This window comes from Pantherophis guttatus, chromosome 3 (assembly GCF_059756535.1).
Source record: "Pantherophis guttatus breed Tessera chromosome 3, ASM5975653v1, whole genome shotgun sequence".
NCBI lineage: Eukaryota > Metazoa > Chordata > Lepidosauria > Squamata > Colubridae > Pantherophis > Pantherophis guttatus.
This window is the reverse complement of record NC_142065.1, coordinates 109,272,357-109,287,186: the sequence shown is the minus strand read 5'-3', so window position 1 is coordinate 109,287,186 and position 14,830 is coordinate 109,272,357. Positions and strand designations below refer to the sequence as shown.

Genomic DNA, 14,830 nt, shown 5'->3' with positions numbered 1-14,830 from the left:
TATTTTCTATATCAAATGTTCTCTCATTCCTTAGTAGGGAGAAGCTCATTAGAAGAAGTACAGGGTTTAGTTTTCTTTTGGGGAAAAATAGGATGCTGGAGACTTCTGTCATCTTTGATTATTTACCAATATTTTAAAAAGACAAGTTTAGAGGTAAGAAACCTACAGAAACCTTCCTATGACACAGATCCTGCTGTTCCCAGCTTTCTGATTCTAATGGCATTCCAACTCATGGACAAGTAAGTGTTCCTTTTATGCTTTTCAGCCAAGATTTCCCAAGGGAAATTCTCAAGAAATGTTCCACCTTTAAAGAAAATAACAGCACAGGCAACATATGGGAAGACAGATTACATGCTTTCTGAATTAAGCTGAATGATATAAAGTATCTTCTTTGCTGACCCAATAAAACTTTTTTTAAAAAAGTAAGCCTTCTGTGCTATTTACATTCCATCTAGTACTGTACTAAAGAGTTAGATTTCCAGGGAGGGCATGGTGGTTATATCTTCTGCTGCTCATACTTACTGAAAGAATTTAAGAGAGAGGAATAAACAGATGAAGACTTAGAACATAGAGCATAGTCTTTCCATGTGCAGAATTAAACCTGCCCAGACTCCATTGACTCTGACAAATGTTTTTAATGTGATTTAGCAAGCTGAGCTTTTCTTATCTTTTCTTATATATATTTTTTAAATCAGATTTGACTCTTATCTCAGGTAAAAACACAATCAAAGGAACAATTTCTACAGTAAATTAATAGGTGGATAAGGCAGAAAGAGATGAATGTGACTTGCGTCTCTTCACCAGGAAAAGAAGCAGGGCAGCTCTAACCTTTCTGTTAAGCAGCTTTTGGGGAATAAATTTGATAAAACAATTGTGTACTGTTTCATGTTAAGATACAGTGAATTAACCCTTTCTATATTCTTCAGGATATCAGAAAAAAAACCCTCCAAATAATTTCTTAGTTGTCCTTAATGTAGTGTGGCTTTTACTAAAGAAGGGAGTGTACCCTAACACTAACATATTTTGACAGTCATGCTTGACCTCTACATGAAACTCTTCCATGTAAGCAACAACAACTAAGAATTATGTAAAGGAGACTTGTACACATGCACGAATGTACAAACATACAAACATATCTACACACACAGACTTGCACCCATGTATGCCTACTTCTCACAAGCACTGATATCCAAACACTGAAGGATGGTCAGCCACTGTTTTTATATTTCTTTTGTTATATTTCATGTAAATATCTTCGGAAACATTCTGTATCTAAGATTTCAAATTATGGGAATTGCAAAATGATTTTTATTCTTTGAAGTTGATAAAACTTTGTATGGTCCTTGTACAGTTTTCAATTGTCTAAGATTTAAGATTACCACTCAGGCTAACTCTATAGAAGGAAGAAAAGAGACTTCACAGCTGTCTGCCATTGCCAGAATGTGATGTTTAGCACAAGTGGTTTATACTGTGGCTCAGGGATAGTAGCACCTCTTCAGCTTTTCCCTTTCCCCATGAAAATGCCGAAGGGGCAGCAATGCTCGCTTGGTTCTGGCAGCTGTCAGGACACTCTACAGAGGTGGCCTAGACCAAGCAAGCGGGCTGAGAACCGATTCAGTTTGGCACTGCAATACTCCTTCCTTCCTTCCCTCCCTCCCTCCCTCCCCCTTCCTTCCTTCCTTCCTTCCTTCCTTCCTTCCTTCCTTCCTTCTTTCCTTTCTATAATCACATCCAAACTTACAATTATACAGTTAAAATACACAAAATCAATACAGTTGAAATACACAAAATACAGTTAAAATACACAAAATCAACAACTATAAACTGCAGCCTGATGACAGCAACTGTTTTCAGGGAAGGTGCCAGATGATCAATTTGGTTTTAGAAAAAGCCAAGGAACAGAGGGGCATCATTGCTGATGCAAGCAGGATAATTGAAAAAGCAAAACCCCAAATAAATCAATATGTACTTCATTGATTTCAGAAAGGTCTTGATCATGCAAAGCTGTGGAATGTCCACAGTAAAATAAGAATCCCATAACATCTCATTCTACTCATGTGACACCTAGGCACAGGTCTGAAGTCATGGGCAGAATGTTCACAAAACAGACTAACTCCAGGTGGGCAAAGGAGTGACATAAGCTTTGTAATCTGTCCCTGGTTATTAAACACATATGCTGAATATTTATTGAAAAAGGCTGAATTGGAAGAAGATAATATGGTTTTAAAACTGGAGGAAAAAATATCAACAAGCTGCACTGTGCTAATGACATTACTCTCCTAGCTGAAAATAGAAAAATGAACTCCAAGTTCTAGCAATAAAGGTCAGTGGAAAAATTGGAACTATATTTAAATATATAGACCAAAACTAATTGCAACAACTGCAGCAACCAACATTAGAAGGAATGGGGAAGGCCCTGAAATGGTAGATAGTTTCTGCCTTTTAGACTTGAACATCAACAGTAATCCTTTTTAAATACACCACTAATTAGATTATCTATTGTGATTAGCATCATATCAGTCTGAGTCAATTTCTGTCAGAAGTTATCAGGTGAAACTGTTTGCAACCATTTCTAAAACCATGCTTTGTCTCACAAAGCTCCCAATGTTCACCACTGAAAAATACCATAGTACTGGTATAATTTTATGTAACTTTTGTGATGTGGAAAACAGTCATTTGAAATGGTAATTAGCACTCACTTATTGTAACATTTCAGGTTGATAGTCTGAAGATGAATAAGACAGAGTCAAGATAGCTAATTAAGAATCAGTTATATGTTATGAAATATGCAGATCTGCCACCATCTAGCTATCTCCATACTTGACCCTCATAAAACTAAGAAGTGACAATGTCATTTTATTTTTGTTGTCTCTGTTAACTGCATGCTGTCAATGTGTCTTCCGTTTTTGAGGAAGAAGAGGAGAGTGACATAGTGGAGACCACAGTCCAAGCCCCACAATTATTAAGCTAACATTTTAGATCCAACTTTGGATCTAAATATAAAGATATATAAATGCAGATCTTTGATATCTCAGTCCAATAGTACATGTGTTTCCATCTCTCACACTATACAATGGTTAAACTGATGGTTGTTTTTTGAGGCAAGCAAGTTGCATACTCATACAGCCCATTATCCTATCTTGTTAAGTTTACTGAGAAGTTATACCACTATGTGGCTACCCTACTTCAAGATCATCAGAGTGAATTCTGACCTATAAAAGTGAATGAAACCCTTGCAGATGTAAGATCTTTTCTTCTGATGTGTGTGCATCTGAGATAGAGAAATAGAGAAGGGTGCATCCTATAAAATATGAGGCACCGATTCATCAGTGATCAACAATAGACACTATAAATGCTGAAAACAATGTTACAAGTGTTTGAATGAGATAAAATATAATCAAGCAATGACTTTTATTTATGCATTTCTGGCAACTATATTCTGACAACAGAATTCATATGGGATTTTAAACTCATGAATCATAATTCAACTGAATTTTGAAAGATAAACTCACAATGAGCTAACTAAAAGAAGGGTTATGAATTAACTTTTTTTTTAAAAAAGGCCATCTCCTGAGCTCCAGTAATATAATGATGAAGGAGCATCTTCCCAATGAGCAAGTAGCTTGGTAGATGTAGGAACATCATTTTCTTTTCCTCAACATGAACATAAATCCAGTGCCTGTTCCCATCCTCCCACCTAGTGTTCATCTGCACATAAGCACCTAACTTACTATTTGTGTTGAAAACCTGAAATCCAGAACTGTGCATGTAGTACTTACTCACAAAGTCTGTGTGAAACTTCATGAAGTGTGGATGATCCCCATACATGTTTAATCTTCAATCCATCACCTCACTGGAACAGTAACAGTGCCTGCAGCTTCAAAAATCCTTAAAAATGTTTTCTTCTCATGATCAAACGTGACCCAAAGACAGCAGTTTCCAGCAATTTCAGGGTAGAGCAGCCTCCTCAAGTAGAGAAGAAATTATGTGCAAGCAAATCTTCGTTAACCACAAGACAGCGACAGCAGCTGCTGGCTGGCTGGTTAGAAACAGTTGGAGCTGCTTTTCCCTCCCTCCTTCCCCGCTCTCCCTCCTTCTCTTCGCTTGCAGCAAACTTAAAATCTCCCTCAAAGGGAGCTGGATTCTTACTTTATGGTATCCTGATAGCTGAATTCATTAGTGAGAAGACCAATCAGTGTATCGCTTTACTGGTATAGCTCTCAAATCAAAAGCTGGGGGAATAAGAGTGGGTTGGATATTATTCAGTGTGTTTGTTTTCAGAAATGTTCAGTGCTTTGTGGAGTAAGTAATAATGACATATAGCTAAAATTATAAATAGCTAATTCTTTGCTGATCTCTGTGAGATACAAATTAGATAATATTATCAAATATCCAATAAGGAGTTTTTAAAATGTAAGATTGAGACTTTATTTTGACATTGCCATAATTTGATAGATGGACTTCTCTGCCTGATAACAAAACAGAACTGCAATTAACAGGAAACCCTTTCCATTGCAATTTGCATCTGCTTGCTTAGAAGTGGTAGACCTGTTGAATTTGTTGATTAGTTAGGTACCTTCAAGTTGGTGTTGATTCTTAACAATCACTTAGACCTTTTTCAGGTTGATTTGTCCCCAACCTTGTCTCTCAACAGTGCACTCATTGCCACTAAAATCAGGTTAGGACTTTAAAGTGATTCCTGATGTTTTCCTTGAAAATGGTGAATATATGTTCAAGACTATATCATGCAAACTGGTTAGTCTCTTCTTCCACTTTACCTTAACCTAGAACTTGAAAAACATGTCAAGTATTCCAACCTGAGGAACCTAGCATATGGCACTGTATCATCAATCACCTTACTTTGTTTATCCATGTGGTTTCTTTGGTAAAACACAAGAGTGGTTTACAATTTGCTTCTACCACACACATTTTGAACTGATGCCTTTGCTATTGTCATACTTCTGCTACCCAATATAGGTGTCTTCTTGCTTTAGTTGAGTAGCTGGGGTCAGATATTTATTTATTTATTTATTTATTTTATTAGTTTATAATATAAAATGCAAAAGTACAAAAGCAAATAATAGGATAAACAGGGAAGGAAAAAGGGAAGGAAAAAGTGTAGAAAAGGGAAAAAGAAAGAAAAGGCATTGACTTCTGACTCCCTTTGGTGCAGTAGAATAAGATAATATCAAACCTCAACTTTTTACTTTTACATAATAATATAAACTAGCCATTTCTATAACAACAAACCTATCTAATCAGTAAAACCCAAAATCAAAGTTTCATTTTTTTCCCACCTCAAGCACAAAGTCCAGAAGCGGTTTCCAAGTAGAAACAAAAGTAGATGTGCTTTTTTCTTTAATCAAAGCAGTCCTTAGCCATCTCTGTTAACTTCATCAATGTTTACAGCCATTTGTCCACCACCTTTATATTCACTTTAAGAATCTATATTAGGATATGAATCCTACCCCAAAATTTCTTTGCTTTATCAAATGTCCACCATAAATGATGAAAAGTCTCTTCTTTACATTTGCATTTCCAATGTTCATCTGAAGTGCCTTTATACATTCTTGACAACTTGTCTGGTGTTAAAATACTTGACAACTTGTCAGGTTTTCTATGAAGATGCCTCTTTGGGTGTCGCCCGAAGAAGCTTTTTGTAGAAAAGAAATGGTAGCGAAGCCATACTGGTGGATTTATGGTCAAATAATATCTTTTAATTTTATGATCCTATCCTCAAGTCTAAGGAGGAGTTAGAATCAGAAGGATGTCTGCCATTGGTTTACATATTTACAATTGGAAAAAAGTTTTAAATTAGATTAAAAAGAATTATGGGTTTGAATCTGTTAAAAAAGAATTACCATACCTACTGTATGGTAATAATGAACATATTTCTATAAATTGTTATTGAACTTAAATTTGGAAAATGAATATGTAAAGCACTGCATGATTCAGTGGATAAGGAACTTTGAATATAATATAATGCTTGAACAATGGGAGAATAAGTGGACTAAAGGTTTAAAAATTACACTAAATTATAATGTAAAAGAAATTTTTTAGAAGATGATGTATTGCTGGAATCACATATTTACTAGAATTGTCCTACCTCTCTGTGGCCATGAGAGTTGCCAAAGAAAAGTACAATGAATAGAACAGGGAACACAAGATCCTTTGTCATAATTTTGGGGAAATAGTTTATTTATACATATACATATACATATACATATGCATATGCATATGCATATGCATATGCATATACCATATACCATATACCATATACATATACATGTATGTATGTATATCTATTTGTGTCCAGGGTTTTTATGTTCACTTTTTAAATCAATATCAATAATATCAATATATTGATAAACTGATAAATTGATGTTTTCAAGCATTTGACTGGAATAATGTAAATTTTCCTGCCTTGAGCAAGGAGTTGGACTGGAAAACTTCCAAAGTCCCATTCAGCCCTATTATTCAGGTAGCATTACCTTTGAAGATATAGATAACCAAGTCAAGCAAGGAATGTCTATTCTATCTAGGTTAGATGCTAGATGCATTCTATCTATTGGTATTTACAAATAGAAAATTGGGTTTTAAGTCAGTTTTGTAGCAAACCTCAACTATGTTAAAGAAGATTTACTGTCTTCTCTACAAAGCTCTTAAGATCCGTAATTATGTTTTGAACCTTCTCCAGTCTCTTTTGTAGAAAAACTCTGCATAGAATTTAGATATTTGTAGCAAACCAGCACCATCTTGTGATTTCTCTGAAGTACTGCATTTTATTTTATGATTCTTTTTAAAGCTGCTGACCCTGATTGGAACATTTTATCATTACTAAAATTAAATATTAAACCTGAAATAATGAAAGTTAAAAAGAAGTTAAATATTTTTATCATGTCTTCCCACTTCCTTCTTTTCTTTAAGCTACTCTTTAAGTTTTTGTAAGATTTTGCTTTTAAGCAATGGTGAAATCCAATTTTTTTAACTACCAGTTCTGTGGGCGTGGCTTGGTGGGCATGGCAGGGGAAGGATACTGCGAAATCTCCATTCCCACCCCATTCTGGGGCCAACCAGAAGTGGTATTTCCGGGTTCTCCAAATTGCTCAAACGTCCATTACCGAATTGCTCAAACGTCCAGAACTGTCAGAACCTGCTGGATTTCACCCCTGCTTTTAAGTTCTCTAAGCTACTCTTTAAGATTTTGTAAGATTTCTTTCAGGATATTTTCGATTTCCCTGTCAGCCCATGGCCCTAGATTTCCTGATAGTCCCCCCCCCCATTCAATTGCCCAGCAGGCCCGTAGCTGACTTGCTGGTAAAAGAGCCTTGGTAGTACAGTGGTTTAAAGCACCCTGTTATTAACACAGCTGCCTGCAATTACTGCAAGTTCAAATCTCACCAGGCTCAAGGTTGACTCAGCCTTCCATCCTTTCTAAGGTAGGTTAAATGAGGACCCAGTTTGTGGGGGCAATAAGCTGACTTTGTATAAATATACAAAAGTATGAAGGCTATTGCTTAACGCATTGTAAGCCGCCCTGAGTCTCCGGAGAAGGGCGGCATATAAATCAAATTTAAAAAAAAATAAAAAATTTTTTTTAAAAAGGATATATTAAATACCTGTTTTGAAATAATATGTCCTTGATTATTTAGAAGAGCAACACTTAAAGGAAAGAGCTAATGTGCTACTTACTTGTGCCACTGAATTTGTTGTGAAAGCACAGAAACAAAATATAAGTAGGATAGTAGATGCAGTCTAAGATTTATATGTCTGCTTTCACACAGTTTGATTTCAGAGGAGCCTGCTTTTTCCTTCCACTTAACACACTTAAAATGTGGGTGTTAAAGATGTACCTGCTGGGAACATTAATGAAATTAACCCCAGAAACCTAAGCAACTAATTCAATTACCAAGAATGATATGTTAAACTATTTATTTATTTTATTTTATTTTATTTCTATACCGCCCTTCTCCTGCGGGACTCAGGGCGGTGTACAGCCGAGATAAAACATAGCATATAAAATTTAAAAACAGTTTAAAAAACAATTAACTAATTTCGGCCCAAAATTTAAAACAACCCAATTAAAACCGAATTCAATTAAAACTGAGAGGATGCGATCAAGCCAGCCCAGCTAGATGGAATAAGTGTGTTTTCAGGGCCCGACGAAAAGTCCCGAGGTCTGATATCGTGCGTATCTCAGGGGGTAGGTCATTCCAGAGGGCAGGTGCTGCCACAGAGAAGGCTTTCCCTCTGGGGGTCGCCAGCCGGCACTGTCTGGCTGACAGCACCCTGAGGAGGCCCTCTCTGTGCGAGCGAACCAGTCGGTGGGAAGCTATTGGCGGCAGAAGGCGGTCTCGCAGATACCCCGGCCCTAACCATGGAGTGCTTTAAAGGTGGTCACCAACACCTTGAAACGCACCTGGAAGACCACAGGAAGCCAGTGCAGCTCGTGCAGGAGATGTGTCATATGTGAGCGCCCCGTCACTCCCATAATCCCCCGCACGGCCGCATTCTGGACTAACTGCAGCCTCCGGGTGCACCCCAAGGGGAGCCCCATGTAGAGAGCATTGCAGTAGTCCAGGCGGGAAGTATGAAACTATGACATCCTAAGAACACATGCAGAATACACTTCTCTCTGAGTACCTATCTGCTAAAGTATATCTTTACTAATAGAGCTCTTCCTATTTTACTCATCCTAGTTTAGAACAAAACTCTCAGATATAAGTACGTAAATAAAATAACATGCTAGAGAAATGTTAAACATTTCCTACCTTAGAAAATGCACTTCCAGAGCAATCTGTCCCCAGAAAGCAAGCCAATTTACAGGGTATTTAAACCTCAAGAGATCTTTAGTTATAATGCTAAGCCTTTAATGAGACTGAACATTAATGAGTAGCGTCATTGAGTCATCTTAGACCTACTTAAGAATTTTCAACAGATGTACTTTATTGTAGGTACAGCTGCCTATTTTTCCTTGAAAATTATCAGTCACTTCTGACATAGGGAGGGGTGGAGTGGCAGCTTAATTGTTTTGTTTATTTGTGTTAGCAAAGTTTTTACTGCCTAGTACTGCTGAAGCTCTACAGTGAGTCATAATAATGTTAGGATTCATTTTAGGACTCATATTATTATCCTAACATATTGCAATGACATAAAGATGAGGATGAAATAATGCATAAATTGGCTTGAAACTTAACATTAAAAAACTAAGATCGTGGCATCTGATCCCGTCACTTCCTGGCAAATAGAGGGGGGAGGGAATGGAAACAGTGACAGATTTTATTTTACAGAATACAGAATAATAGAGTTGGAGGTCTTCTACTCCAACCTCCTGCTCAAGCAGGAATACCCATATAATCTCTTACAAATGTATATCCAATCTCTTCTTAAAGATCTCCAGTGATGTAATACACACAACTTCTGAAGGCAAAGCATTTCACTAGTTAATTGTTCTCACCATTAGGCAATTTCTCTTTAGTTCCAGGTTGGTTCTCTCCTTGATTAGTTTCCATCCATTGCTCCTTGTCCTGCCTTCAGGTGCTTTGGAGAATAGGTTGACCCCCTCTTCTTTGTGGCAGCCCCTTAAATATTGGAACACTGCTATCCTGTCACCCCTAGTCCTTATTTTCACTAAATTAGATATACCCAATTCCTGTAACTGTTTTTCATATGTTTTGGTCTTCAATCCCCTAATCATCTTTGTTGCTCTTCTCTACACTCTTTCACACTTTCTTTCTAGAGGCTTTTCTTGGGCTCTGAGATCACTCTAGATCTGTGATGGCAAACCTATGACACGCATGCCACAGGTGGTACATGTAGCCATATCGGTGGGCACATGAGCTTAGCTTCGGCGCGCATGTGCGCACTGGCCAGCTGATTTTCCTGTGCGCTGCTCCCACTATCCATGCATGGGTTAATCCTTCAGTATTTGGCAACAACTGAGTGAAAGAAACAAAAGGCTCTTCCCCTTTCTGGCCCCCTAGCCACGCCTCTGTTCCCATGATCCCCCAGTCTTCACTCAGTTGCTGGCAACTACTGGAGTGATTTTTTGGAGCTCCACAGGTTTCCAAAGGTATTGTGCTTCTGTGGGGATTTGCTCCTTCCTTTCTATTAAATTTCTCTTAACTTTCTCTTAAAGTCTTGGCTCTTCTCTCTTCTACAAGCGTCTAGGCGTTTTTTTTTGTGTTCATTTTGAATAGCTGCTTTTCGCGCCCGTTTTTGTGCCTGGCACTTTGGCGCGAGGCTCTTTCTACCAGCTGGTGGGGGGGGAGCGGAGCATTGCAGCCCGATTCAGCAGCCGGCTGGCTTCTTAATTGATCGGAAGTTACTCCCCACATGCGGGCGGCCGCTAGCAATTAGCGCCCCTCCAGCTGGCCGGCAGGCTCAGATTCCCTCGCCCCACGATCGTCGGCAAGCTCTGGAACGCGAGGGAAAGGACAGCGGGTGGCTTCGCGCTCATCAGCTGGGCGGCGGGTTCGGAAACTCCAGCCGCCCACGCAACGCCGATCGAGCCGCCTGTCACTGGACCATCTGCCTGGCGCTAGCGCAAAGGAGAGGAAGCGCCAGACGCCTGAGCAGCCTTCCCCTGCACAGGGGAGTCGCACGGCATCTGGTCGGACCCTCGGGCCACCATTGTAAGACCGTCGCCAGAGTCGGGCCGCCATTTTGGACGGACTCTCCAACCGGCATCTTCAGTGATCAGCGAGCCAGCTGCAGACCCCCCCCCACGCCTGGAAGGGGCCGAGCATCCTCCTCTCTACCATCTGAGGAGAAGATTTTGCGCATTTTGAACTCTCTTGGAGAGAGCTGCCTGCAGTTGGCGCAGTGCAACATCAGGGGGTCTGCCCAGCGGTCTCAAGCCTCAGCCATGTTTCACTCCCCCCCATCCTCGGACATGGAATTGGAGCTTAGCCCCCCTCACAAGAGCAGTAAAGGGGGAAAAAAAATCAAAGAAGAGGCATACGAGCGCCACCAGCAGAGCTGCTTCTGAAGGAGCCTTGCCTTTCCAGGACAGGGATGCATTAAGGAGGCACAACGCTCTCGAGAGACAGTGGGAGAAGGCTCAGAGGGCAGTGGCAGAGACACCATCCAGGGAGCCCGCGACCTTGGACCCAGTGTGTGCTCCCCCTAGAGCCGCGGAGTTGGGGATCTCAACTGTATCCGACATTGCAGTAACCCCAAGAACTCCAGATGTGCCCAGGTCCGGTCGCAGCACACCTCGCCTGGAGACAGGCACAGGGCTCGCAGCGGAGGCCTCATCGACCCTCCTTCCTGCACAACATCATCGGGCCAGGGAAGCAACTGGCCCGTCACCAGGAGCTGAGCCGCAGTTCCAAGGGGGGGCTGGGATGGCTTCCCCATTGGACTTCCAGGCCATGTTTTCGGCCGCACTCTCGTCTTTCTTCAGTGCAACCTTGCAGCAGTTGGCTCAGGCTCCAGTCCAAGCCGTTCCGATCCAGTCGCGACATCACCAACCCCAAACCCATCCTCTCCCTAGACGAGGTCAGGACTCCTCTTCAGAGGAATCAGACCAAGCAGAGGAAGGGCCTGAGGAGATGGAGCTATCAGAGGATGAGGGCCTAGCGCCTGACACACCGGCATTTACAGGCCTCTTCCGCCCGGCCCTATTCAAGTCCTTGCTCCACAAGGCGCGACTCACAACCAATCTCGGAGTGCCAGGGGATGTCACAGCTGCCACCCCACCGACAGCGGGCCCTCATGACACGCTTTTCAACTCATCAAAGCCGCAGAAGGACTACATCCCGTGCCCTCAGCTGTTTGCGGAGGTCATCCAGAACCCCTGGGGACAACCAGCTTCCCTGGCCACACCCAGCAACCTGGACAAGAAACTCTACTGCGCAACCCCAGAGTTAGAGGACCTCCTAACGCTCCCTACAGTTGACCAGCCTGTGGCAGCATTGTCCTCTGGTTCCTTGATTTCCACCGATCCTCTTGACTCTCTCAAGGCAGAGGAGAAGAGGATGGAGGGGGCCTTCCGAAAGGCACATCAGGCTGCGGGCTGGGCAATCAGTATAGTATAGTTTATTGAATAGCCCGAAGGCCTTTTCAAACAAAACAGAAGAGAAAAAGGGAAAAAGATAAAACAGTTACAAAAATAGCAATCTAAAAATATATGATAGATGACATTAAAATTTTACCATATCAAATTTCAATAGCTAAGTTGCCAAGACTAGAAGACTAGATAACCCAAATAGGATAGCTCCTCTCTAACTGAGCTCATCTTTCTTACAATCGATAAAATTTTCCTTGATATAACTGGCTCGTATTGCCGTCAATCTTTTAAGGTATCGAGTGATCGCTCTTACCAGGGGAGGAGAGTCAGCCCTCAACAGAAATGCTAATTTTTGGCTTATATTCCAGTGGGGAAATTTATTTATAATTGGGGACAGATATTGATTTCTAACTTCCTGATAGAGACTACATTCGAATATTATATGTGCCGTGTCCTCCACGACATTTACCCCACATATGCATATTCTTTTGTCATACGGGATTTTCCGATAACGGCCGAATCTAACGTTGGTATCTAGAAGTTCGAATCTAAACTTAACGAATAACTGTCTCTCCACTGATGGCATTTCTAAATATAAATACTTTTCCAGGGTGAAAGGCTGGGCAATCAGAGCCGTGACGGCAACGTCCTTCTTCAACCGAGCGTCGCTTATTTGGCTCCGGCACCTACAGGACAGATTACCCCCTGAGGATACCAGGCTCCAGCAGGATATAAACAAGATAATAGCCGCCACTGAATACTCAGCCGACAGCTCACTGAACACAGCCAAATTTGCCTCAAGGACACTAGCCTCAACCCTTTCAGCTAGAAGACCCTGGAAGGACGATTTCAAAGCAAAATGGAAATTGGCGGCCGCGCCTTACAAAGCCCCAGAGCTCTTTGGCGCCGCGCTGGAACCGCTGCTAGTGGAGGGGAAGGACAAGAGAAAGATCCTTCCATCAACTTACCGCCGCCAGGAACACCGGTACTCACCCTACCCGGTACAACAGCCCTTTCGTGCCAGCGCGGGACCCAGGGGGTCCTTTTCCCATCGCTCCCACTATCAGGGAGGAGATAGGTTCCAGGACCGGCAGCAGTTCTGAGACCGAGGGCGAAACCAGCAGCCGAAGCGCAACTTCCGTGGTGCCGGGTCTAAGCCAGCCAAACGAAGGAAATGACTCCAGGCTCGCAGGCCCCATAGGGGGAAGGCTCATTCATTTCCACCAGCAATGGGCCAAATCAACTTCGGACTCCTGGGTAAGGCGCACGACTGGTTCAGGACTTTCTATCGAATTCTCCGGTCAGCCTCCCCAACGGTTTGTCCGCTGCCCAATGCCCCGATCCTCAGAACAGCAGGACTTAATGTCACAGGAGATTGCACACCTCCTGGAAGTCAATGCCATCGAAGCAGTGCCGCACAGCCAGAGGGGCTCCGGGTTCTACTCAATCCTCTTCCTAGTACCCAAGAACTCCGGGGGCTGGAGGGGCATACTAAACTTAAAGCGCCTAAACCTGTCTGTTCAATACCACAGGTTCAAAATGCACTCCCTCAAGTCCATCCTAGCGGGGGTGAGACAGGGCGACTTACTCCAATCAGTCGACCTCCGGGAGGCCTACCTTCACGTGCCCATTCACCCGGACCACAGGCAGTTCCTGAGGTTCAAATTCGCGGGCACACATTACCAGTACCGTGCGATGCCATTCGGACTTTCGTCAGCCCCCCCCCCGCACCTTTACCAAACTAATGGCGGTGGTAGCAGCCAGGCTTCGAACCATCCCGATCCGGTTGCTCTGCTACCTGGACGACATTCTGATCCTGTCCTCCACCCGAGACCAGGCCACCAGAGACATGAAGAAGGTCCTGCAAGTCTTCCAGGATCACGGCTTCACCATAAACTTCGAAAAGAGTCATCTTCAGCCCACCACCAGACTGCTTCATCTGGGGGCACTGATAGACTCGGCCAGCGGCCAGGTTTTCCTATCGCCAGACAGAGTCCAGAGCATCCGTACTCTAATACAGCAGATCCTGTCGAGAAGGAGAGTTGCCCTGATTCATCTTTCCTGCCTACTCGGGAAGATGGTATCCTGTTTCGGCATCGTTCCGTGGGCATGCAGACATTTGAGACCCTTGCAGTGGTTTTTACTCCCCTTTCAGTGAGCAGGCAGGGCCAACTCCAAACGAGCAGTACATATCACTCTTCAGGTCCGCCAGTCCCTCAGGTGGTGGACATCGCCTTCACTTCTCAAGGGGTCCAGCTTCCTAGAGCCGGACTGCCTGATCATCACCACCGACGCAAGCCTTCGAGGGTGGGGAGCTCACCTCCACAACCTTGTGGCACAAGGACAGTGGTCCCGGCGGGAACGTCAGTGCAGCATCAACCTCCTGGAACTCCGGGTGATCAGACTGGCCCTTCGGGAGTTCCAATCGACGGTGCAAGGACATCACATTCTGATCCTGACCGACAACATCTCAGCCAAGGCGCACGTCAACAGAGAGGGGGGCACAAGGTCCCGCACCCTGATGAGAGAGCCGCCGATCTGTTCAGCTGGGCAGAGAGCCACCTTCTCTCGATCAGAGCGGACCACATCTCGGGGGCATCCAATGTCAGAGCAGACTGGCTCAGCAGAGAAACAATAGACCAAGCAGAATGGCAACTCCATCCACAACTGTTCCGGGAGCTCGCCTCACGCTTCGGAAGGCCAGTGGTGGATCTCTTCGCCACCCCGGCCAACGCTCAGCTTCCCTGCTTCGTGTCACGCTACCCAACACCTCAGGCGGAGGACCACGATGCGTTGCGCTGCAGGTGGCCCGAGGGT

At 43.0% G+C, this 14,830-nt stretch overlaps 1 protein-coding gene across 5 annotated transcripts in view; it reads right to left on the bottom strand.

Annotated features, from left to right (window-relative positions):
• The window catches only part of RXRG (retinoid X receptor gamma), a 55,808-nt gene extending 51,669 nt beyond the window's left edge, over positions 1 to 4,139 (bottom strand). For 4 of the 5 annotated variants that reach the window (XM_034409864.3, XM_034409865.3, XM_087891147.1 and 1 more), the window contains exon 1: positions 3,780 to 4,131. In XM_034409864.3, the coding sequence (XP_034265755.1) occupies positions 3,780 to 3,828 (49 nt within the window). In that variant the 5' untranslated portion in view covers positions 3,829 to 4,131. Of the gene's footprint in view, positions 1 to 3,779 lie in introns of all 5 variants that reach the window. The other variant, XM_034409866.3, reaches the window with a different exon arrangement.
• Between the last annotated feature and the right edge of the window lie 10,691 nt (positions 4,140 to 14,830).